The sequence below is a fragment of the Lycorma delicatula genome, chromosome 1 (genome assembly GCF_047948215.1).
Source record: "Lycorma delicatula isolate Av1 chromosome 1, ASM4794821v1, whole genome shotgun sequence".
Classification (NCBI taxonomy): Eukaryota; Metazoa; Arthropoda; class Insecta; order Hemiptera; family Fulgoridae; genus Lycorma; species Lycorma delicatula.
Genome location: NC_134455.1, coordinates 137726315 through 137753925, shown reverse-complemented (window position 1 = coordinate 137753925; position 27611 = coordinate 137726315). Strand labels below are relative to the sequence as shown.

The window sequence follows — 27611 nt, the reverse complement described above, 5'->3', positions numbered from 1 at the left end:
TACTAAGATATTGAGGATTGAAATATTTGAATTTCTGCCGCTCTAAAATTTGATTAGAAAAGAATATCCCAATCTGTTTTCTCTGTATAATATGTTTGTCTGTAGTGAAAGAATGAAGGAGTATTGGAGAGCTAAAAAACTAGCCAAAAGTTAACCAATCTAGTGGTCCTACAGTGGCTGGTGTCAAAAAAAAATATTTTGTCAAAACATTTATAGCACAGTTGCTTGAAATATCTAAATCCACATTTGAGAATATAAATTTTTATTGAAGAAAGAAACATAAAATGATAGATATCCAGAAAATGAAGCAAAATATGATATTTGTTCATATAGATTTTATTGTTTTCTTATATTTATTTTATTTGTGGTTTGGAGACATTTTCTACTGTTCGTTACCCGGCTTCGTTGATACCCAGTATAAAATCAAAAAAACATCAATCAAGTTTAGTAAATGAAGATTAATTTTGTTACAAAAATCTGATGGACAAAGAAATTATTAACCAGATCAGTAAATGAGAATTTTGATGATGATGATGATGATAGCAACGTAATTGGCAGGGGAAAACTGTGTAAATTGAATATTAAATGTTTAATTATAGACATAAGAATAGTAAGGCATGTGTTTGTAGTGCATTAATCAAAATAATCTTCCCCGGAATATTCTGATTTTTAAGAGTTTGAGGTAAAGCGTTTTTTTAAAAATGATCTATTTAAATTTATTTATTACCTTTAATTTAAATTAAAGGTCAATTGACCTTTTTATAATTACCAGAAAGAAAAATAAATGAATAATTAAGTAAAAATAGGCAAAGCAGTCCTGGATAGCTTCTTTTGAAATGGTCTTTAAGATCTGTGAAGAATATGCGTTAATGTCATCAGTAGTCTCAAAATATGGTGTCCTCCCTCATCACTGATTTTAATTTTAGAAATAATAAAAAATCGCAAGGAGCTAGGTCTGCCAAGTAGAGAGGCTAAGGGACGATAGTCATCTGATTTTTGGCATATGAGTTACTAGCCAAACTTCTTTTTTTGATTTTTTCACGTAACCATTGTAAAACTCCTTGATGGTACACACGGTTCACTGTTTCACCTTGAAGCAAGAATTCCAAATGCACAATTCCATTAAAATAAAAAAACAGAGCATCACTTTGACATTGGATCAAGAGATTGGCTGGATTCCTTGAGGTGTGACAATTCTTTGCCAATCCATTGTGATGATTGAAGTTTTGTGTTGATGTCCTAGTCGTAAAACCAGCTTTCATCTCTAGTTTATGATCATTTGCATGAATGTTTCATCATCATTGGCTTGTTCAAGAAGTTGCTGACAAACATCCACTCAATGTTCTTTCTGCTACTCAGTCATCAAATGAGGAACAAACTTTGCTGCAACTCTATGCATGTTCAATTTTTCAGTTGAAAATGTCATGGCATGATCTGACTGAGATGCTACCCCCTTCTGCAAGTTATCTGATAGGCAGTCAGCAATTTGCACATACTAGATCGTTGATTTTCAGAAAATCAACAATCTTCAACTGATCACACGCGTGTAATCAGTTGGGTATGATCAGTTGAAGTCAAAGGCCTTCCTGGTCGAGGGTCATTTTTCGATTGACTGATGGCCACTTCTAAATCATGAAAATCATTCGTTACATTGTGTACGACCCAGATCATCAGCTCCATAAGCTTGTTTCAAAGGTTGAAATTTTTCTGTGAAAGTTTTCCCCAGTTTTACTTAAAATTTTACATTGTATCGTTCATGTAAATCCCACATTACAAAAGTTGGTACTAACACATGTTGCATTCAAATAACAATAATACGAAAACTAAGTGAGATATCAACAATCCAAGAACATGTAGTTACAGAGAAGGTTATGGGGAACACAATACTACCATCCACATGTCACTAAATATCTTTATTGGCACGTAATTAAAAGTGTTGGGTTATTTTCTGAACAGACCTCATAATTAAATCTAAAAAAGATAGTTGGCAGATAACAAGATAGTACCAAGTTATTGGTTTTTCATTTTGAATTGTAAATTATTTTATAAAATACAAAAATACCCCAAAAAAAATCTGATTAGTTTGATAATAGAAGTGCATCTAACATTTTTACATGTTCACATTATTGTGTGTATTTATAATTTTTGGTCAATCAAATATGAGTAGGTGCATTATATAAATCTAATAAAGAAGAAAAGAAATTATGTACATCACCTATCTGTTTCAAATTCAGTTAATTTCCCATTGTATAAAGATAGTAGTTATTGAACAGGAAATTTGGGACCTTGGGTTCAGATCTTTTATAATTTGTTTCTTTCATGAACAAAGAATCTGGGAAGTAATTATCCAAGCTAACATCAGGCACTTGTATGTGTTACCTGTTTTATAATCATGGGTCAATCCATTTGAAGTGACCCTAAGGTGGTTGATTTACTAATTAAAAAAAATTGAAACTTACCCACTTCTTTCCTACATGTCTCAGGACCTTAAAACTTTATTTCTTTATTTAGTTTTCTATTTTTTATTTAAGCAGTTGGGTCTCATGGGTTGTACAACCACCACTATAAATATATAAAAAAAATATAAATGGACTAATTTAAGAATAAATTAACTTTGCTCTTGTTATAATTATATAATCTAACCAAACTTACATCAACACTCGCTAGTCAAGGTTAGCAAGCGTAGGTTAAGTTTGGTTGGATTATATGGTGGTGGTCGTGTAACCCATTAGACCCAAGCAGTTTACCTGTGATGGCCGTTTTTGTTACGGTGGACACATCTATTTTTGTGATTGTAAGGGTTTATGGAAAAATCATAATTGAAAAACTATTGCTCCTGTAAGGATGAAACAAAAAGCAATTTATTCATATTCTCTCAAGGTAAAAGATTGGTCCAGTGGTTTATTTACCTATCTCTCTTCATTCTATGAGAAAATTACCAGTAAAGTTGAACATGAAAAACAGTAAAATTTCACTTTTGGTCATTTTTGCAAGAGGCAGGGGTGGCATTCACAGTTTGAATTATTTTTTTATATGTAAGTATATGTTAGTAGTTTTACCATAAATAATATTAATGCTGATATACTTACCCCTGAATTTTTGAAAACTAATTTTTTTTTAAATTCAAATATTGGCTTCAAATAACTCTTATGTGGCTGGTGATAAAAATCTCAAATTTGCAGAACTTAGTGTTTTTTTTTTTAGATATTTATGGAAAATAAAAAAGTTTCTTGTGTATTATACTAATAAAAAGTTGTAAACTCTCAAAAATCATGAAAAACCTGTTAAAAGCAATATCATTTTAACTCACTAAATACGTGCTCCAAGGGGGTTTCTTGTCTTCTTGGCAATATTTTTATACTTATTACTACAGTTGAAATAGACTTGTTTGAACCATTTAACTGCAGTGTTCATGATATAACAGGCGCTTGAAGTCATTTCCAGTCATCAGGAAAATTCATGTTGCAACATGCTCATTTATGCTTGTTGCATCATTTAGCTTTGCAGTTGCAGACTGATGAGTCTGACATTAGCCAGTGACCTTTTCACAGTGACTCAAATTCCATCCTGTGTTTGGAAGTGTTTATTAAATAAATAAGTTTTACTTAATAATATTATAATTGCAAACCTTAAAATCAGTTAAATTTTTGCATTATTTTCAAGTAATTTAACATAAAACAATGTTCTATAGGAATTTATGTGAATGAAGAGTGTCATAAAACAGTGTATGGTACAGTGCCAAAAGAACTCATTACAATTTGTGAATTTAGTGATGAAAACCAACCTTTTTTTTTACTTGTTAATTCAGATGTCACTAGTGTTTGTAAATATCATGAAAAAATTTTTTTTTGTCTAAATTCATTCACCTGTATAGTTCTGTTGTCACCCTTTGGGAACTCATAAAAAACCAGTTAAGTAAAACTTAAGACAAATAACATTAGAGCGAGTTCTAAAATAACACATTTTTCCAAACTTAAATTTAGTTCCTGGAAATTCTCTTTGTGTTGTTTCTAAAGTATTATTTCCCAGCAGAATAAAGAACTATGTGAATGTGAAGATCAAGAGCAATAGAATACAATGCCCCACATCACAATATTGAACAATTAGATGCTGCTTGTAGCATTTTGGGTGCCTCCATCAAAATTGAAAAAGTTAAAGAATTTTAATTATTATTGAAGAGATATCACAGCTGTTGGTTAACCACACTAAATAAATTTTCATTGCTACAAAAACAGGCTAAAATTTTGCTACAATTTATTTTTTCTTTTATATCGTTTAAAATAAAAATGAATTCTTGATAAAAGATAATAAGATGGCTACTCATTGATATCTCAGTTTTGGTAAGTTTTAAAAGCGTGTTTGAATCAAAATTGTATTAGGTTAATGGTATTTGTAAAGTCATCAATGACCCATTGTTAATAATTTAAAAAATATTGAAAACGTCAACCTCAACAACATAGGGGCTAAATATAAAAATATATAAAAAATGTAAAGTGTCAAGAAGACAAGAAACCTCCTTGGAGCACCTATTTAGTGAGTCAAAATGGTATCGCTTTTGATAGGTTTTTCTTGATTTTTGAGAGGTTATAACTTTTTTATTAGTACAATACACAAGAAACTTTTTTATTTTCCAAAACATCTACAAAGACTCTGCAAGTTGTGTAAATTTGAGATTTTTATCACCAGCTCCATCAGAGTTATTTGAATTTTTAAAAAAATTAGTTTTCAAAAATTCAGGGGTAAGTATATTACCATTAATATTATTTATGGTAAAACTATTAACATATACCTACATGTAAAAAATAATTCAAACTGTGAATGCCATCCCTGCCTCTTGAAAAGTTACCAAAAGTGAAATTTCACAGTTTTTCATGTTCAACTTTATTGGTAATTTCTCATAGAATGAAGAGAGATAGGTAAACCACTGGTCCAGTCTTTTACAGGAGCAATAGTTTTTTTAATTTATGATTTTAATGTAAACCCTTACAATCACAAAAATAGGTTTGCGCACTGTAACAAAAATGGCTGCCACAGGTAAACTGCTTAAATAAAAAAAAAGGTCCTGAGGCATGTAGGAAACAAATTGGTGTTTCAATTTTTTTTTGAATTGGTCAAAAAATGCTTGTGTTTTTTTGGAATACTTCAAATGGATTGACCCTCGTGCAATAAATTCATGTAGCCAAGTAATATTTTTCAAGGATTTTAAAATAATTCTTCTTCCTTCATTTGTATTATGAAATTGTTACGGCATTTAAAAATTATAATTTATGTATATTATTTAAATTGAAGTTATTCAATTTAAATAAGATTTATTCAGTTTAAATAATACACTTAAGTTATATTTTTTAGATGCCGTAACAATTTCATTCATACAAATGAAGGTAGAAGAATTATTTTAAAATCCTTGAAAAATATTAAAATTTATCAAACACAATGTGAATCACTGCATCCTGAATAACAAATTTTGTTTATTACCCAAGGAGAAAGGGAATTGTTCAAAATGTGGAGTGAGCTTCAGGAACTGCCATAATTGAAGTTTTAAAAAAGATCAAATCATTTTTTTCTATTAAAAATGCTCTGCTGATATTGCTTCCCCACCCTTGTACAAGTACTATCAAGCATTCATTTAGCTTCCTTAGTTGAATTAAAACATTGCTGAGAAGCACAAATGGTGAAAACAGGTTAAATGGGTTAGCTATGTTTAGTATTTGCCGACAGTGGGTTTTCATTAAAAGGAGCAATTAGTTGAAGCTGTAGTTAGACAGTTTGCATCTAATCCTCACAAACTATTGTTACAAAATTAGTTTGTTTTGGTTTTTTAAAATAAATAATGAGCTGGATATATAGAGGAAGTTGTCTGCTTATGCTTCCAGTGCATCCTTCACTTTTTCGGCTATACAGTCTGTAAGACCGGTGAAAATCTTGAGAAGCTAGTCATACAAGGAAAAATCTAGAGCAGCAGGTCACGTGGAAGAGCACTGAAAAGATGGCTGGGCCAAAGGGGGCTAACCTAAAGATGCGATTGGAGAAACATATTAAGCATATTGATTCAAATTGCAGAAAATTGTCAGTGGGATATGAATCTCAGGTCATCAGTTCTCAGGCATAAGAGGAAGGATCAGTTAAATTAAATAACTGTTAAAATGACAATTAAATTCCACTTCAAAGGATAATGGCAATATCAAAGGGATTAAATAAATAATTCAAATTAAATTGATGAAGTTCAAGCGAGTTGAATGCAAGCCATAGGTTGGCATTTTCAGTTCTCTAAACTTTCAAAGGGTCTTTGCTTACTGGATTTCATTTCAAGTGACCAGCATCCAGAAAGAAGATAGATTGAAAATTTCCTTAAACTTTTGAAACATTACGATGATGAACACAAATTTTTGAAGAAGTTAATTGTTGAGACATGGATCGATTGCTTTGAACCTAAGAGTAAGCAACAAATTTAGTTTGGAAACATAATTTACTCCTATTGCAAAAAAAAAACCACTGGTAGGAAAGTTGATGATGACAACATTTTGGGAAATATAAAGTTTAGTTTTTACTAACCTCGTACCTAAAGGTGAAACAGTGAATACTGAAAACTGAGCTATGTGTTATTGCTATCTTTGAATAAAAAAATCATGTCCAAAAGATTGTTCAGGATCAAGGTTGGTTCGTTCAGGATAATGCTTGATCTCATTCAACCAACAAAAAATCCATTGTCTTCCAAGATCTTGGGTTTGAGCTGCTGGATGGTCCTGTGATTTTCATTTTTTTGGCCTCTGAATGAAGAGCCAGAATAATTTTTCTTCCTATGAAGAGATCACGTTAGCCGCATAAACTTGCTGCACATCAGACAAAAAATTTAATTTAAAAACATAAACGAAGTCCATAGAAGTAGAAGGGGATTATGTTGAAAAATTAGAATATCTCATTTTCTGTCACATATAAAAATACAAAAATTTATTTTTCAATTAACTTTAGTAAATTCTTTCAGTACTATTTAGATTTAATTTTCATTTGTTAATATTTACATTGCAAGATTTGAACTTATGTTCAAATATGTTAAACATATTGAAATGGAACTCTCTTAGTGCATTGGGATTTAGTACACATCTGCAAGTGGAATGGGGTCTGTGTCTCTGTTTAACAATAAATTGTTTAATCCCTATAAATCTTTCTTTTTCTGTTTAGCCTCCAGAACCACCATAGGGTATTACTTCAGAGGTTGATATGTATGAAAGTAAATGAAGTGTAGTCTCAGGTCGACCATCCCTGAGATGTGTGGTTAATTGAAATCCAACCACCAAAGAACACCAGTATCCAAGATCTAGTATTCAAATCCTTATAAAAGTAACTGCCTTTACTAAGACTTGTACCTTAGAACTCTCAACTTCAAAATCAGCTGATTTGCGATGATGAGTTCACCACTATACCAACCCGATGGGTTGATCCGTATAGGTCTTCATCTTGACCCCATAGGAAATACATCTGCCTTATGATGGGTCCAACCGTCACACCACCCTCATCGTACCTAGCCCTTAGGGGGCTTTACCAGAGGATCTTCAATAAGCCTCAAAACATCTTTCGGTTTGGCCTCGGTCAAGATGTCACTTATGCAGACACCTTAAATGACATTCCCATTGGTGTTCAACACATAAAATGGACCTACAACACCTGTCAGCTTGTCTGCTCAATCAGTGTGGATTCAAACGAGACTACACTGATTGATCTGATGGTCGATCCTACCCGAAGGAGGAGTGAGTCTGAAACACAAACACGAACTGTGAAACCTCAGCAACATCAAAACATTTAAGTAACAAAAAACTAAAAACAGTAAGCCAGACAGCTAATCATAAACACAACATTGTCAACTATAAAACAAAAACATAAAAACAATACAAGAAATATAAAATACAACAATAGATAAACAACCCAGAAACTCAACTAACACAAATCCCATAACCATAATAGAAATAACATAAACACAAAACCAAAGAACAACACAACAAAAATTTTCAGAGAAAACCTAACCAAAAAGCAACAAAAACACTAAACTAAACCAAACATAAAAACAACACAAACACTATAAATAAGCCAAAAACTTAAGGAGAAAACATACCCAAAAAGAACAAAAAGTAACAGTTAACTAAATTAAAGTAAACATAAAAACAACAATGCAAACACTATAAAAAAGACAACTGGAAACAAACCAAACCAAATAAGACTAAAACAGAAACATATAAAGAATAAACAACACAAACACTATAGAGAACAAGCGTGATTCAGAAGTTAAATAGGACCAAAACAAACATATATAAGTAATAAACAAACACAACCTATCACCAAATATTAAAACAAAAACATATCAAAGAAGCCTGACATCCTAGCTCACGGGACTGTCTGATGCTAAAAATCAATACGCCTGATTAATAAATCCCACGCACACTTGTATGTGGGACGGTTCTTGGACTTGCAGTCCTGATTGTCAGGCTTCCCCGCCCGAACACAATTAATGCAACAAGGAGATCCCTCATCGTTGTTAACTTTGCAATCCTCGGAATGATGACCTCCTTCACTATAAAAACAACAAATTTCCACATACATGTAACCCTTAGCCACTCATCCAAACAAATAACACCAAAAAAATCTGCAAACATTACCTTAATCCTGCAGTAAAGAAGGTTTGCGTACACCCGTCCTTTCTCCATCAAAACTTTGCGTAATTCCCTATTGCATTCGACAATATATTTAACGTAACTCGGTTCCCTCTTACCTGTCCAAAATATGACTGAATTTCACACGAAATTCAAAACATTAACAAACCTTCTCGCTATACTTCTTGTTCTGGGCCCAGACAGTATCGATAAAAACCCTTCTCTTGCAGGTTTCGAGGGACATCATATACTATAATCCTAGGCCTCAAACGCCTAGGAACAACGGTCTGTATTGGATAACAGGCCTGCTACAAGTGGTAAATCAAGCATTTTTATCCATTTTCTGTTTTTAAAAATAACTGATATTTAATTACATATAAAAAGTTTTAGCCAGTTTATTCATATAATTTAAATTCAGACGTCATGTATAAAAGAGAAATTGTTACAGAGACTAAGAAAATTTTATCAGCTTTGATTTGACCTAAAAAATCACTTTTTAGACCATTGAGGTTAAAAACGTTCTTCTTTTTTTTACTGGGAATTAAGGTTAGTCAGATATGCAAAGTTACATCAGTTTATAATATTTCGTTGAGATTTATTTTTATTATTAAAAAAAGATTCAAGATTATGAACTATATATTTTTGAAAAATTTCAATTAGACCTAATCAAAAAACTGTATCTGTACTATAGAAGCATGTTAACAAAAACATGTAACCTTTATTTTTTTTAATTTTGTTTTGATGCAGGTGTTCCTACTTACCGTAAATAACTTATAAGTGAAAGTAACCTAGAATAACACGTTTTATTGTTACTTCTACATTATACGAGAGTAATTTTTTTTCCAAGGTCCGATCGGTCACAAAATTAAAACCACAGTGAAAATAAAACTTTTTTATTTGTAACAAGTACTTATATAGTTACGCTATTTCTCTATATAGTCGCCACTCCGATTTAGACATTTGTCGTAGCGTGATACCAACTTTCCAATACCCTCGTCATAGAACGGAGCCGCCTGTGTTTTCAGCAGTGTTTCTACGCTGGTCTACAGCTCGATGTCTGTGCCAAAATGTTGTCCTCCTAGCCAGCGGTTCATGTGAGCAAAGAGGTGAAAAACGGATGGAGCCAAGTCCGAGCTGTATGGTGGGTGATCAAACACTTCCCAACGAAAACGCTGCAGGAGCTTCTTTGTTACAGCTGCAGTGTGCGGCCGAGCATTGTCATGGAGAAAGACGATGCCTGATGACATTTCTCTCTCTATTCTGAATTGCCCTTCGTAGACGTTGAAGAGTCACGCAGTATGAGGCTGCAGTGATGGTCGTGCCACGTTCCATGAATTCCACCAAGAGAACTCCATTCCGGTCCCAGAACACAGTAGCTATACACTTTCTGTTGGAGAAGGTTCGCTTGAACTTCTTTGGTTTATTGGGAGAATGAGAATGCATCCACTGTTTGAGTTGTTCTTTTGTTTCTTCAGTTTCGAAATGGACCCATGTCTCGTCCTCTGTGACAATTTTGTTCAAAAAATGTTCTTCATTGTGTTAGCGCTGGAGAAACGTTAAGGAGGCGTCCATTCTCATTGTTTTGTGATGGTCGGACAGCATTGGGAACCCATCTCGCACACAGTTTGCGGTACTGAAGTCTCTCACTCACAATGATGTAGAGAGCTGACCTTGAAATTTTAGGAAACTAATCACTCGATACAGAAATTGTGAACCGACAATTATCTCGAATTGCCTCATCCACTCGCTCAACGAGATCATCGGTTGACACTCGCTTCCTTCCCTGACCGCCTGCATCATAAACATCTGTACGTCCTGTTTTAAAGTTCCTGTACCATTGTCGCACTTTGCTGTCACTCATTGAAGTTCCACCGTGCACATTACTTATTTGTCGATGAATTTCAGCTGCATTACACCCCTCAGCCTGAAGAAATCGAAATACCGCTCGCACTTCACACTTGGCGGGAGATGCTATTGTTGTAGACACGTTTACGTTCTACCTGCGTGTTCAGAACTAAACGAAGTGACGCTGCGTTATTGAAGCCGATACTAGAGACGCTGCGCAACACATATGCGCAAAGTTTCATCCGATTTTTGCGCGGATTTTTATTTCGTGACCGATCGGACCTTGAAAAAAAACCCTCGTGTATATATATACACACACCTACTAGCTAGTTGGGACTACACCCCCTGGAACCCTGCAGTGTCTGTCACCCTTTTGGGTGAGAGTAATACTGAAAAATAACTACTAAAATATTCAGTATTTATAGAAACCAGAAAAAAAACATTTTTATTGTTTATATATGTCTTAAAAGTTTAAATATACAGCTAAAAATGTTGATTGTTTATTCTTACATCACACAAGAACCAACTAACCAATTCATTTCAAATTTGCATTGTCCCAGGGAAGGTTTTAAGTCATAGACTGAGGACGGAGACCCTAGCCTCCTTGTAGGATGAGGTTGTGAATTAAAGATGTTCAGTAAAGAAAAAAGATTAATCCTCACTATTATTAATATTATTATCATTTTTTTTTTTGAGGTTTTTAGGGGCATCGACTACTTTGGTCGTTAGCCCCGTCTCACTTCAAAACAAAATTAAAAAAAAAAGGTTCGCAATTTCATATCCTAACACAACTTTCGAATCCAATATTTACCGTTTAGACTTTCCTTTCGGCCATCCTTTCTTGCACCGTTTTTCCATTCTTCGAACGGCCTCAACTTCTAATGACTGTGTCTGAGGCCTCGGACATGGCATCTTCTTCTCTTTCTGATCTCAATGACGTTCGCCGGCTTACATCGGGTGATGAAAGCTTGGTTGTTGCAGTTAGCATCGTTGCTATTGAATCTAAACTCGCAAGCGATGTATTGTCGGCGGCTGATATAGACGCTCTCACCGTGGCTGCTCTCTGAGCTTTTGGAGGCTCTATGCATACAGTTTTATTATCGTCTGTGTCTGGTGCTTTCTCGATAATGACTTGCACCTCCATGTCGGTAGACTCAAACATTTGCTGTACCCTCGGGACAATTTCCTTAGCCTTATGACTAGACGACGGAGTGACCATTTTTCCTTTTTCAGTTAAATCAAGATTTTTATTTATTACATCAATTGGTGGCATTATAATCGCAGGTTTTGCTAGTTTTTTATGCTGCGCTGGCACGTTTCTTATATCAACGACGTCAGTCCGAGAATGAGCCTTTTCATGTTTAACTGATTCTGTCCGATGAGTCGACTCAATCTTTGAATCAATGCTTCTTTCAATCATTGTCGCAAGACAATTTTAAATGTGGAAATTTTAGATGTGCGTTAATTTTAGATGTGGAAGGGGTAGCAGCTGCTTCTGCATAAGTGGTCGATGTTCGAGGTGTTCTTTGACTAACGATTTTCTTCGCTTCAGGATAACTGACGTTTTGAAGCGTTTTAACTTCCTGAATGGCCGTTTCTAATTTATATACGGGGCAGTTACGGTGCCCTTTACAATTAATGCAGCTTGGAGGGTCTTTACTTGGATAACCCTCATGTATCTTCATTCCACATATGCATATTTGCTACGCTTCACATCTGGCTGCAGTGTGTCCGAATCGTTGACACTCAAAACATCTCATAGGCTGCGGAATGAATGCCCGTACATCAAGCCGATGGATGCCAGCTCATACCTTTTCAGGAAGGTTAGGCCTATTGAATGTCAAAACATGCGAGGCCGAAGGAAGAATCTCACCATTTCTTCTCATAGTGAGTCTGCGACAATGTGTCACTCCCTGTACTATTTCTTCTGTACAGTTTAGAAGATCACGGCAAACAACAACTCCTCTTGTTGTGGTAAGGGTGCTAAGCGGTTGCACAGATTCCGCAAATTCACCGATCTTCAATGCCTGGACTCTCTGGTTTTGACTGTCATTGATAGTTTCGACGTGCAATCCATTAAAAGTCTTCCGGATTTCTTTAACAGGACCACCAGCACAATTAGCAATCTCTCTAGTGATTAAGAATGGACTAACCGTTTGAAAGTTTCCATTCTCCTTCGTAATAATTAAAAATCTTGACTTAGGTACATTATAGCCAAATAAACTTTTCCGTAAGTCTTTACTGATTCTATCAGCATCTTTCTTAATTTTATCTGACTCCTTACTTTTTCCTCTTCGCTTGCGACAAATCGGAGGTTTCTTAATGAGGGTGTTTACGTGCACCCTCTGCCACGTTTGATTGTTCAAGTATATTCGTTTGTACTTATCCCTTCTGTAGCAAGGCTAGTCACCAGGGTACACCCCCACTCCAGGGCTACTAACCTTGGAGGTCCGATCCGGTACTCTGGTGGAACCGGCATATGTCCTGGCAGAGAGAGGATGCACTGACTCCAGGCTCCTACTCACCGAAGCTGTCAGAGATCCCATGCACCAACATACATGGGCACCATTGCTACATGCTTGCCATCGCAGGGGGCATGTGGACAACAGAAGGGTCTCCGTTACACCTGCAATAACATTGACCCTGGCCGCCACATCGCTAGCTCTAAATATGGTATGTGTCCACTTCCTAATCGTTTAATTTTTCGTATCGTGCAGGTGGCCGAAAAATCCAATCCATCTGGTGACCTGAAGATGGTAACAGATCAAAAGAAAAAGCATATCCGAGGAATTTACCCGGAGCGCCGTTAGCCAGCTATATGTATTGTACATAAGTACAGCTGTGGCCGTCCTGGACGTGGAATGTAGATGTTGTGTTCCGGACGTGGGGATTGCCTATCTCAGGGCATCATCATCCATCCATCCATCATTATCATCCATTAATCCATCATCCATCCATCATCATTAATTTCCTTCAACTCTATGTAAGGTAAAATTCTGTGATAAAAGATTAATAAATTTATCAGCAACTACTCTTGGGTGAAAATAAATGGATTAATCCTAATTCCTTAGGTAAATTTTCATCAAAATTGACATTGATATAAGTAAAATTTGATCTTATTAATATACACATTAAAAACGATTTCAAACAATTTTCTTTATTTTAAATATTACACTTATTGTGGTCTCGGAATTATTGGGAACCAGCTGTAGCCATCCTTTTTGACTTTAGTTCTTTTTTTTAGCCGCTTAGGCTTGGGTCTGGTTTTGCAAGTTAATGGTGAATAGTGTTATGGGGATGATAGTAAAGGAATGTAAAGAGATGTCGAAACATTTTGGAATGAAATTATGTTTTAAAAACTTTGAAATTGCCATAATTTCATTCAATTTTTAATACTTTTTTTTATTTTCCTTTAATATTAAAAATGCACTATTTTTTTTTTTTCAATAATTTTGTGCATTGTGTATTTATGAATATATTTAAAAGCATACTGATCCTGTTTGTATGTAAGGATGATGATTTTTTTTTAAATATGCGTGGCTGCAGTTTTTTGGCATGTATAAGAATTTTGCCTGATGCTTAGAAGGCTTTAAAAAAGAAAGAATTACATTGTATTAATGTTGAGAGGATGGTCTAAATATTTTTCCTACAGCTTCTTTAAATTTCATCTTATATATATGTTTTTTTTACAGAGTTGGTTGCAAATTACATTTTGTATTGTACATTCATTTTTATGTAGATTTTAGTAAATTTTTTAATAGTATTCTTTATTTAACTGGCAGACCCAGAAATTAACTTTTAAGTCTTATTATACTGAGTGAGTCAAAAGTATGGAAACCCCTCAAACAACTTTAAAGCTGTTCCAGGTAGAATATTGTAACTTTCAGGATAAGGTATTGGTGAACTACTTTACCTTTTGATGAGAAATAGAATTTCATTCCTTCTTGGGCGGTGGCTCAGGGTTGCAACTCAAATATTGTAAACGGTAACACCCTTTGTGTGATACGTCATTTTAAAGGTCTCTTTAAGAAAAGAAAAATGGCTTAAATAAAAAGTTGGTTGGTATAATGTCTGTACCCAAAATGGCAGCAGGATAAAGTTTGGATTTTGAAAATTACTAAATGTATTAAGTTCAGATAATAAAATTAAACTGAATTGAATTTAAAAAAAATAATTAATGTTTATTTTTTAATACAAAAAATTGTTTTTGTTCCAATTTAATGAGTAAATAAATAAAAATTTTGTCACCTAATCATGCTGATTTTCTGATCATTGATTACAATTGTAGCAAAAATGAAGTCTACTTCATTGTTTTGTAATATTCAATTTAGAGTGTTTCATTACTACACTGTTAGTTTCTTATGAGAATTTATTGTGATGGATTGGCTAATTGATTTTGTCTTCCTTTACCACATTTGTAAGTCACTTTTGTTACTTACATCTTTTTTAATTGTTTTTTACTGAATTAATTTTTTCTGTTCCATCTACTACTAACATTGCTAACAACATGTGAACAGGAGAAGGTCACTCACTCTTTTAATGATGAGGGGCCTTGGTGATAGAGTTAGGTCATATAATGAAGTTTGTGAATTTTTCAGCGCAACATTTAATAATAGTAACCCTATTTCAAAAGGTAAAGTGTCAGAAACCATCAAACAATTTGAAGAATCAGGGAGTATTAATAATAGGAGAAAACCAGGGAGGCCTAAATCTGCAACAAATAATAACGAATTGTTAGTGGAAGAATTTATTTAGAATCCTCTTTTCTCAACTCGTACGGCAGCATGAGAAATAACATTAGCCAAACATTAAAAAGTGAAAATTTCAAACCTTTCAAAATTTGTTTGGTCCAAGAAGTTAACCCAGTGATGTCATATTTAAATGCCTACACAGATGACTTAGAAATTATATTTAAATCCCCCTGGCAGTATTTCGGGGAACATAGTAATACATAAAAAATCAACTAATAAAGATTTTTCACTGAAAATGCCCCACATTTCCAATTACATTTGTTTTTCTCTCTGTTAGCCTTCTATATAAATCTGGAGAAGAATACCAATTATCTAAACAGTGTGTGACCTCGGTCCAACAATGGTTCACACATGTCAATCATAATATTAGTACTGTCAGGAAGAGTAGGATTTGTCATATCACCTACATAAATTGTGAAATATAAACAATAGCCTGAACTAGATCCAAAAATTTTGTAAAATTTTATTCCAAATCTTGATTGTTTAGATCTATTACATTGCACAAATGAATGGCAACCTCTGAATTTCATTAAACTTTCATCAAAGCTATGTTCTGAGAAGAGAGATGTAATTCAGAAAATTTTGTAGAAAAATGTTGTATGGTAGGCCTAATTTTGTTCAGTTTATCATTTTCATTGTTGTCAGTAGTGAAATGCTAGGAATGTTAGATTAGCTTGAATTTCTCTGCTCATTGTTTCGCGAAATGTGGGTGTGTCATTGCATCTGCTTTTACTCCAATACAATTGGATACATAATTTTCGCACCTGTGACATCAAAATTACATCTGCAGTTGTTTGAAACCATTTATCGTCAGCTTTCAACTTTTTCATAACGGGGTTGTTCAGTTGCTTTGTAGTATATGCATTAGTTTCATCACAGATTTTTCAAACAAAGTTTCCATATATTCCAAAAAATTTGAAGTTCTGAAGGTGGATCTGAATTAAGCCTATTCCATATATCTTCATAAATGCCACTATGTTCAGTAAAAGAATATATGATGGGGTAATTTTGACCTTTTGTCCAATTACAATCACTTTGTTTTTTGTGCGTCACAGTATGTACGCATCTAGACGGGCCTGGTGCATCATCATTATTATCATCACTTTCCCCACTAATTTCATCACTAGATTCACTAGAACTATTCCTACAACTTTCTTCAGACTGTTTCATCATCAGAAAAATCACTACGTTCATTATCACTGTTTAGAATGCTTTCTAAACACTTTTGTCAATTCTTCCTCATCATCACCACGAAACCTTTTTTCCACCATGATGGCTACTGAGGTCGTCAAAAAAATACTAACAAAGAGATTATTTTATTTTGATAAGAAACAGTGAATGAGGCTAGAAAGGGGATTTATGAAAATCACATGTGAGCACTTTACTTAAGAATGCACTACAATGCCATCTATGAGCTACAAACTGAAATATATACATGTATATGGAGCACTGTAGCATTGCAACCTGAGGTCGTTGTATGACTTGTGCCAAAAAATTGTGTGACGACCTCTGGGCGTCTTATGATTCAAATGGGTTAATGAAGATGGTTACATTCAAAGATTCCAGTTATGCAAAATTATGATGATTAAACAACACTGGCATTGTGTGGCACATACACAGTATCCAGTCAAAGTAATTGTATGGATACATATGCTTAGTGGACAATTGAAGGGCCTATATTAGTTGATGGAAATAAAAATTTGGTGTAATATGAGGCTTATCTTCTCGACCATATCATTCAGAACATTGTTGGCCCCCCAACTTCTAAAACATTTGGTTTCATTAAGATTGTGCCCTGCCTTATTTCAATCTTCTGGTACGTGAAATTTTAAATCAGTTTTTTCCTGTAAGATGGAATTGGCCTAAGGGGTCAAATAGAATGGCCAGTGAGATCATCCAACTTGTCACCATTCTTGTACTTTCTACGGGGCCACTTAAAAAGTATTGTTTATCATAACAAGCTCCAAGATATTGATGATTTACAAAATAGATTTCAAAAATCTGCACAAAATATCACTAGGGAATCATTGAATAATGCATTACTTCTCATCCTTTTACAGCCCGATTGGCACACTGTCAAACAACAGAAGGAGAACGTTTCCATCATTTATAAAATGTAATGTAAGTAAATAAGCAGATGTTATGGTTAATATATATATTTTTTTTATTTAAGTAAAATTTATTTGGTAATATCAATTTAATAAAATTTTTATAGATTTATTTGTAATAACAGTTCCTTAATATTATCAATGTAATTTTTTCAAACTTCCATTTTGAGCACACACATTGCACCAACTTTTTATTATGCCATTTTTCTTGTCTTAAAATGACTTTGAAATTATGTATCACACAAAGTATGTTACCAATTAAATATTTGAATTACAACCTTTGGGTCACTGCCCAAGAAGGAGTTGAAATTCTACTTCTTGTCAAAAGGTAAAGTAGTTGACCAATACCTTATCCTAAAAGTTACAGTATTCTATCTGGAACAGTTTTAAAGTTGTTGAGGGCTTTCTATACTTTTTACTTGCTCTGTAGAGTATTTAAATTGTTTTTTATTTGTATTAGTTGCATTGATCCTTTTTTCAGTATTTTCATATTCCTACATTAGTTCTCTTTTTTTAAGCTTAACCAGTTACTTAGTATTATTATTGTGGTATTTATTATTTGATAAAACTTTTATATGTGGTGAATGTACGTAGAATTAGGTTTTATTCAGATTCTTTGGAAACATTTGTTTTCTTATCATGTATTTATAACATTACTGCAGTCTTATTGTGGAACTGGGAATATGTTGATATTGGGTTTTATTTTAAGTCAATTGTAATTTAATCATGCTCGTCACATTCTCAATCGTCAGTTAATATATAATCAAGTGTAACGATATATAGATTTCCTGAAAGGAAATTTACATTTACATTTTGAGAAACTGATTTAAAGCATGAAAATACTTTTAAATTAAAAATTTCCTCTGCCAAGGCTTTTATGAGTTTAGAATTAAACCTATTCCACACCCTCAGTAATCTGTTGCCCTGTGATTTCCAGTTATTTATTTATCTTTTTGAAATTAAAGAGTGCTATAGAGGACTCAATGACGCTATGGATCAAGGAAATACTGTCAACATTTTTGTAACAGAAAGAGAAAACTGTGATGTTTAGTTAGTTGTAAATGGTGACTACATGGAAAAATAAATTTTTGTAAATAAATAAGTTTTTGTAGAAGATAAAATATACTTTTATGCTGTATTTTTTTCCTTTAATTATATCTTAATTAGTGAGTTTGTTACAAGTGTGAATTATGTTTCAGCAACATTAGTGTTAATTCATCAGTGCAAACAATTAAAATTAGTTGGAAATGTGAAAGAAATAAAATTTTCTGTATTCACTGATTTCATGACAATTTAATGTTGAATGTATCAATAATTATATCATCAAACTTTTGTTTTTTTATATTTAACTAATTTAATTTTGTGTTAACTTATTTAATTTTTGGTTTTTTAACTCTGAATAGTTTAATTTATTATTCATATGTTTATTTTTATCATAATATTATGTTTGATGTTTAAAAGTTCATCCAGAGATTTAAAAGAAATATTAGGCTATAAATTTAAAATAATTGCTAATTTAAAAATATGTGTTTGGTAAAATATAACCGTATTAATTTTTATCGTATTGAATGAAGCAGTAGATCCAATATTCTGTCATTATAGGAAATCCACAGATTTTGTCAGCCACTTAGTGATGACTTATTTGTTCTCATTACCGCTTCCAAAATAACTGCTGCTAAAATATGTTTTTAGTTTAGAAAGCAAAGATCACTGGTGACGATCAGAGCTGAATGGTTGGTGCATAGATATTTTTTCTCAAAATATTTTAAACAGCACTTGAGTTGTTACAGCTGAATGTAGACGTTACCTATTGTAAAACAAAACAATGCTGCTTGGAGATTGTTTTTGTATTTATGTGATTGAAACCAAGTAAGTGTTTCATAATAGGCTTGTGAATTAATTTTGTTCTGCTTGTCTGGAAATCAACAAGAAACCTTTCTATCTCCAGAAAATGCTTACTATCACTTTCTCCATGCTCAGAGTTTTCTTGATTTTTTTTGTGTACGGTGTTTCTTGAATGATGCCTTTCTATTGATTATTATTTACTTTCATTAGTGTTATTGTATAACTTTGTTTCATCAATAGCATCGATACGATTAAGTAATAAATTGCACTTATGTTTATATCAATAAAGAAATGTTAAAGGTGCTTGTATGTCACCTTTTCTTGTCTTCAGACATTAAAGGAGGAATACATCAGGCATGATTTTTATTTTGCCTGACAAATAAATGTACAATTGTCTATATACAATTTTGTCTATGGAAAAAACATAGAAAAATTGTCTATGGAGATTGTGAAAATCTGAAGAGGTGAGCTAAATAATTCAGGTTAGATCTAGCTGAGGTTAATAAACCATCTATTCTTATGAATTTCATTGTAGATTTTTTCTTTGCCTTATAAGAGAGTATTGTTGACAATGATCTTTCTCATGGATTTTTATCATCCTTTATTGAACATTCTGTATAATTTTCTTACGCTTGATTCACTTGTCAACAAATTACTATTCCTTAAACTTCAATTTATACTGGAAAACCTTTCTTGTAATGTATATTAAATTTGGTAGATTTTCTATTTTCCATGCATTTAAAATCCACAGGAAAATAATAATTATTTATTAATCATACTTAAATCATCTTATAGTTGGCTAATAAAACAAAGAAATTTTATTCGTCCCACACCATGCATCACTGTGAAAGTTATCTTTACGTGAGTTTTGGACCAATATTATTTTCCTAATGTAGAATTTGATTATAGTCACGAATTGATATTACTAGAAAAATTTGTTCATTAATTTTAATTTTTGTTTTTTTGAACTCAGACGAAGTACTCTTGCTGGGAAGACTAGTATAGAAGTTTTACAAGAGCGATTAGAAGAACTCGGTATGGACGATACACAGCGCAAACGCATGGAATTCTTTCTTTGTCAAAAAGAGAAAATTGGTGAACTGTCAGATGATGATTTTGAAAAATTGGGAGAATTAGGTGCCGGTAATGGAGGTGTTGTTATGAAAGTTAAACACAGATCAAGCGGTTTAATAATGGCTAGAAAAGTAAGTAAATTTTCCATTTGTGTGAAAATGTTATGATAGTATTATACAGGTTTTTTTCTTCAGTATGGTTAACGAAAAAAGGCATCTGAATTTGAATCATTATTATTTTGTATATAAAAGTTTAAAAATGTTTATTTACCAAATTGAAACCTACTCAGTTTAATATTGTTTTATTAATACCTTATTAAACAGCAAAAAATAATTCATTTATTATTGTATTTACTGAAAAATATGGAGAAAACATTTTTTTTTTGCCATTTTTCTGTAAGCAATTTCTGAGGAGGTTATAATTATTATATATGATTATATAATTATTTTTTAACAGATTTGTAGTTAATATGTGTTAGAATACAGGTTTTATATACCGGTGGGTTACACTGTCGATCTAAACTGAATGATTTTAAATGAATTTCATGTGTCATTAATTTTAGGCTTTCTTTTCAACAACTCATTTGATTAATAAGTGGTAACATTTATAAAATTGTTTACTACTGCTGTTATTAAAGATATTTCATTATAATTACTGGAGATTGAGATAACTTTTTATCTTTTTTTTATATCCACTGCTACCAAAATAATTGTCAGAATTAGCTGATAAGGATAAAGAAAGAAATCATATTTTTAATTGGCATAATGGTGCTTCAGTCTATCCATGTTACGACCTTTTTACCCAGCGTATATTTTTTTAAATAATTCGACTGTGTAAATAAATTATTAATGTTGAAAAAACATATTAGTGGCATTTTTGCAGTAATATTATAGAAAACTTAATAGTAAAATGCAATCTAAAAATAAAATTGTTATGAAAAAAATGATCATCATGAAGTACCATTTATTTAGAAAGAAATGGAAATCTAAACAAACATAATTAAAAATAATTATACTTTATTTCAGTATTAAAATTTTAACTTTATAAAATGAAATCTAATTTCCTTCTAATTATTTAGAACTACTTTATCATTGTCTGGACCAGCATATTTTAAGTCATGTAAAACTAATCAGTTTTATGCCATACACGTGAATTTGTATTTATACATTAAATACTAGTTTGCCTGTTTACAGTAAAATTGATTCATTTATATGTAAACAGTGGCGGCTCAAGTATAGGCACTGTGGAATTACAGCACTCCCTATTTCCACTTGATATTTTGATAACATTAAATATGAGTCCTTTTTTCTTTAATTATTTTTTTATACTTGTACAATATATAATCCTTAAGCTTAATGTCAGTAGCCATCCCCCAGTTTATGAAAAAGATACAAAAATCTTTGTATGGAACTGTGCACTTCACATTTCCAGCGGTATGTTGTTTGACTGTTGTGCACATGCACACATAGGAAGCTGCACGCGAGTATGCAAGGGAGAGAGAGCACTGTCACTCTTGCAGTTCCAACCCTGGTGTGCTGGTGGAAGATAGTTTTTTATTTTACTACGCTTGTGTGAAGAATGTTCCTTGTTCGTTCCCTTTTCTAGTTTTATCGGTGGAAAGAATATGAAAGTGGTTTAGTTGTTTTTTCAATAACAATCCTAATAAAATGTTTGAAGTGTATTTAAAAATTTCTCTTGTTCATAACATATGTAAATATTGAAATTGTCAGTAATAACTGCATGTTGCAGATAGTCTTCAAGATGAGGAATTATATCCATATGAAAATGAACCCTAACCAAAGCAGAGATTATTTTATATGTTTGTCTCTTGAATGGTCAGGTAATCATTTTTTGATAACAGCTTTAAAAATGTCAGTCGGTTTGTCCCTGACAAGGATTAGTCAGTCCAAGATGTGTGACCAGCTCCCCAGGCTGGTCTAGTGGTTAACTAGTCATTGCAAATCAGCTGATTTCAAAGTCAAAGAGTTCTAAGGTTCAAATCCTAGTAAAGGCTAGTAATTCCTAGATCATGGATACTGGTGTTCTTTGGTGGTTGGTTTTCAATTAACCACATATCTCAGGACTGGTCAACTTGAGACTGTACAAGGCATTCATTTAGATTCATACATATCATTCTTATTCATCCTTTGAAGTAATACCATATGATGGTTTCGGAAGTTAAAAATAAAAGGATATGTGACAAAAGTGAACAGGCCTTTTTGTAGTCGGTCTTGTCGCTAATGAAATTTAATTCTTGGGCTAAGTTTTAAATTTAATGCAAACTATTATCAAGAAAAAGTGTGTAATTTATCTATGCATTTATTTTTATGTACAAAAAAGAAAACCATATTTTGAGTAATAATAATGTACAAAAACATATTTAAAATAATATATTCTTTTTATTTAAAAAATGAAGAACCAGGAATTACAAACTGTTATTTAAAACACCATAGGAATAAAAAGTTGCATCTTGTAATTAATAAAAAATGGAATCAAAAAAGCTTCTTGTATGAGTTAGCTTCAACACTATAGAAAAAACATTTACGATTAACTGCATAAGTATACAAACATCAGTGAACCAACTAGGTCTCAATTAAACCGATAAGTTAAAAGAATTGATGCTGTTTGGCATTCATACCATTCAATGTGTTAATGTATATTATATTTTGCCCTTCTTTTTTTTTTCAGTTGATTCACCTTGAAGTTAAACCAGCTATTAAAAAGCAAATAATAAGAGAGCTTAAAGTTTTACATGAATGCAACTTTGCTCATATTGTTGGATTTTATGGTGCATTTTACAGGTAATGTAATTAATCTGTTAATTTTTTACTTAATTCTGTTTTTTTCCCCTGTTATGTTTATATCCAGATGTTGGTAATATTTCTGTTGAATTGTATGCAATATAAAATTTTCATTTTTTTATTTAATTATCTAGATGTATTGTGTTAATAGAAATCGTTATTTTTACCTGTTATTCCGAATTATACGCTTGACTGATCATACTGAAAGCACTGGTTTGAATTTGTTTGTATTGGTTTTATCTAATGAATATTTTGTTGGGTATGTACATACACAGTATGACTGAAAAGTTCCCGAACTAAATTAAATAAGTATACAGATTTAAAGAACGAATTTGATCTGTATAGAACCCTTCTCCGGTTATACACGTTGCAGCGCCTGTAGAGCTCGTCAAACGCTCAGGAGAAATCACTTAGTAGGGTCGCCTTCAACTGCTTGGTGCAAGCCCTTTGGATGGTAGGAATGTGCCTTTCATCTTCAGGTTGAGTGTCAGGAACAGAAATCAGACTTCTGGAGCCAAGTCAGGTGAATAGGGCGGGTGGGATAAGACAGTGATTTGATTTGTGGCATAATAACGTGTTAAAACTGTTGCCATATGTGCCAGGACATTGTCGTGCAAGATAGTTGAACTGCCCGAATCCTGGTACTTAGGCTGGATTCAACAAATGCAACGCATCAGGCATTTCATTACTTCCAAATAGAATTTAGAATTTACAGTTTGACCAGTTGTGACAAATTCATGATGAATCAGGCCCTTTGAGTCAAAGAATGCAGTCAACATCGTTTTCACTCTTGATTTTTGCTTCAGGACTTAACCAAGCAGGGGATTGACGCTTTGTTTGTGGATCATATGTGAAGCACCAGCTTTCATTCCCAGTTAAAATTGTGTGCAAAAAATTTGGGTCGCTATTGGCAGTTTCAATGAAACTGTTAATAGCAACCTGAATTTGACAAAAACTGCTGTTGATGATGGTTTCCTGTTTCATTCATCGCCATCCAACAACTGTACCATCTTTAAACTGCTTCCACCATACGTATATTGTTAAGATGCGAGTTTATCACTGAATGCTTGCTGTATCATAGAATAAGTTTCGACGAAAGATTTTTAAAGTCGAAACAAAATTTTATCATGTTTCTCTGTTCCATGTCACGAGCTGGCACAAGGTCACATGAACACAGCATATACTGCTGAATATAACTCGAGACTAGATTAACAAATGTGATGAAATTTTGTACACACACTCCTCAGACATCATACTACATAGTTCCTTGGTTGTCTGAGAGATAGTGTTAGTTGAGCAGACTACAGAAATTTAGTTTGGGAACTTTTCAGACCTATCGTGTGTGTAAACAGAGTTGTCTCACAAACCACACAAATCCAAGATTGCTGTGAATGATCATCACGACTTAGAACAGATGTCTGTCAGAAACCTTGGATTGCTACAAAGGCAAAAGGGATGATTTTTTCTGCTCATAAAACTGAAAAATGAAATAAATAATGTCAAAAAAAGTGTTAAATATATTTGTTGCTATGCCCACAAGTATAAAGTCCAGTATATTTCAGTTACACTAATATGGTAGACCTAGCAAAGAGTTTGAATACTTCATCAATAGGTTGAAAAAAATCTGAAAGTCATATTATAGTGCTGTTTGTTATATGTTATATTATCTTCTTTTTTTATGTACTTGTAGCAACAAGTTTTTGAATTTTAGTTGATATTTCTCCCATCTAACATAAAGCACCTGAGTAAGTTACAAAAATGCAGTAACAATGTTTGAAACTTTGCTATCAGTAGACTTCAGTAACCTTCTTAAAAAGAAATCTTTGATCGAGTTAAATCCAAAAATCTTGATGGCCAAAGGATGACACCATTGTATGTTATGTTATCTACTACATGAGCAGTTGTCATATTTAAATACTGCATGATTATTTCTTTCACAGTACTTTATTAAAATGTGATTTTGCACAGTACAACTGTTTAAAATAACCACTAGCAAAAAAAATGAAATGATTTTTACAGTCATACTACTGCATTGGTTCTAATCTGTAAAAAATTGTGTTTATAATTTAAAAAATTAAAAGCATTCTCTGAAAATCAAATAAGTAACAAAATTTCTGAAATTTCATGGAGTGAGATCCAAAATGCAATTAAGTTCATAATAAAGAAAAAAAACCACCGGGTTGGTCTAGTGGTGAACAACGTGTCTTCCCAAATCAACTGACTTGGAAGTCGAGAATTCCAGCGTTCAAGTCCTAGTAAAGTCAGTTATTTTTACATGGATTTGAATACTAGATCATGGATATCGGTGTTCTTTGGTGGTTGGGTTTCAATTAACCACACATCAGGAATGGTCGAACTGAGACTGTACAAGACCACACTTCATTTACATTCATACATATACATATCATTCTCATTCATCCTCTGAAGTATTATCTGAACAGTAATTACTAGAGGCTAAACAGGAAAAAGAAAGAAGTTCATAAAAAAATAGTATAAGAATGTTTTGTTCTACTTAATAATGCTATAAAATACTGGGTTATCATTAAAAAGATTTAAGGTGCTGACAATAACAAATAGGCAAAGTCCCCTATTCATTATTTATTTTTTTTGTAATCTGTTTTAGAGATCAAATTCTGGCAGCTTCATGAGTTAATCTTATGTATATTTACCACCAAAATTTGTTCTAACTTGGCTGCTTAATATAATGGTTTAAATAAATTAATCATTTATTTTTATTTTCCATCTGCACTTCTGATATTGATAGATATATTAGCTTAATTGCCCAAAAGTTTTCTCTCATTTTCTACATCCTATATTTATCTTTATTGTAATCATATTTTTTTCTAGATTGTTTATAAAAATGAATGCTTCCACTTACAGCCTTATTCTTCCTTCACATTTAATACCTTTGTAAAGATCTCTGATCTTTGCAAAAGTATTTTATATAAATTAAATTTTTTTAAATAATTAAAATATAGATAAGTAAGATTTTCATCTCAGTCACTGGTATAAAACAAACTATTCTGTTACTACAGCGAACTGTGATATGTAATGAAACTGTTGTTTTTGCTACCATTTTTTTTTATTTTGTGATTTAACTCACTGAAATGCCAATCTCTTCTGCTAACCTTACGAACTGTTAAACGTCTATTTGACCTTACCAGATTGTTCACTTCCCCAATGTGAGATTTTCTATTGATGTCAATGACTTTCCTGGATAAGCATCATCTTCGGTAGGTTCCTGATCGCTTTCAAAATGCTTGAAACACTCAAACCATTATTGTTGGCTCAGAAAGTTGTCCCTGTTACCCTCTTTACATTCTTTCTGTTCAGTAAACGTTTTGCCAAGTTTAACACATAATTTTCACTGTAATACTCTGCAAGTCACGCATTACGAAAATCAAAAACTGCACCAAACACCTATTTTGAATGAATCCTTCACAAAAGCCAATGCTTATAGACATGTGGATGGTAGGGGAATGTTTCTTATTTTCAATGCTGCACAATGACGCCAACCTCACATGTCAGAATGACTATATTAAAACCAGAGAAAAGTTTCATTAATTTTTTTTAAAATCTGGTATAGAATCGACAAGCAACTATTTTGAACTGTAATTATAAAACATTTGCCAAGTTTTTGAAGGATATTTTGTATTAAATTTTGAGTGTATATACACAATTTATGCAAAAAAATATTGTTTGACTGTGACATGTTCTTCCCACCCTTACAGTAAATAAAATAGATTACTGTATGTGTTTTGTTAATCAAATATTTTTGATAATGAGTATGGTTGGATTAATAGTAATTTATAGAATCATTTCAATTTCTTTTTCTTTTTTTTGTGTAGTGATGGAGAGATAAGTATTTGTATGGAATATATGGATGGAGGCTCTCTTGATCTCATTTTAAAGAAGGCCGGACGTATACCAGAATCTATATTAGGAACGATTACTTCTGCTGTGAGTATACGAGTAAAATTGTAATAAAAAATATTTGTCATGTTATAATAATGATAAAGTATAAATGAATAAAGTAATAATGTATTTTATTTCAACAGTTATATAACAATTATAATTACATTAATCTTGTTTTCCAACTGTTGTAAATAATAATCACCAACAAAACCACCATAAACACAAAATTAATAGCGAGATCAGTGTAAACCATCAATTTACGTAATCGTACTTTCAAATCCATTGATCCATCATCAGGTTATTTAAATACTATCTCAGGTAATTCAATATCTTTGTTACAAGTTAAAACTAATAGTTATTATCAACTGAATTAAAATTGACAACTAAACCAGCTCTCGAGACAGATGTGCCAATTAAAACAATTCATTTTCAGAATTTACCTATTCAATCATAAGAATCTATTTATATTTATATTTGTAAACTTTATTGTATGTTTATGTGTAATATGGTGATCAACGTTTGAAAAATTTTGTTTTATTTTTTATGCTCGCAAATGTTCTAAAAATCTATTGAAAGGATCTGTTAGTTTTACTAATCGGTAAGAAATATATATCGATGAATATTTCTTTA

At 32.4% G+C, this 27611-nt stretch overlaps 1 protein-coding gene across 3 annotated transcripts in view; it reads left to right on the top strand.

Moving 5' to 3' along the window:
- The window catches only part of Dsor1 (mitogen-activated protein kinase kinase 1), an 86033-nt gene that overhangs the window by 8333 nt on the left and 50089 nt on the right, over positions 1-27611 (top strand). For all 3 annotated transcript variants that reach the window (XM_075362032.1, XM_075362021.1, XM_075362027.1), the window contains 3 exons: positions 20165-20396; positions 22954-23066; positions 26915-27026. In XM_075362032.1, coding sequence (XP_075218147.1) covers positions 20165-20396; positions 22954-23066; positions 26915-27026 — 457 coding nt within the window. The remainder of the gene's footprint in view (positions 1-20164; positions 20397-22953; positions 23067-26914; positions 27027-27611) is intronic.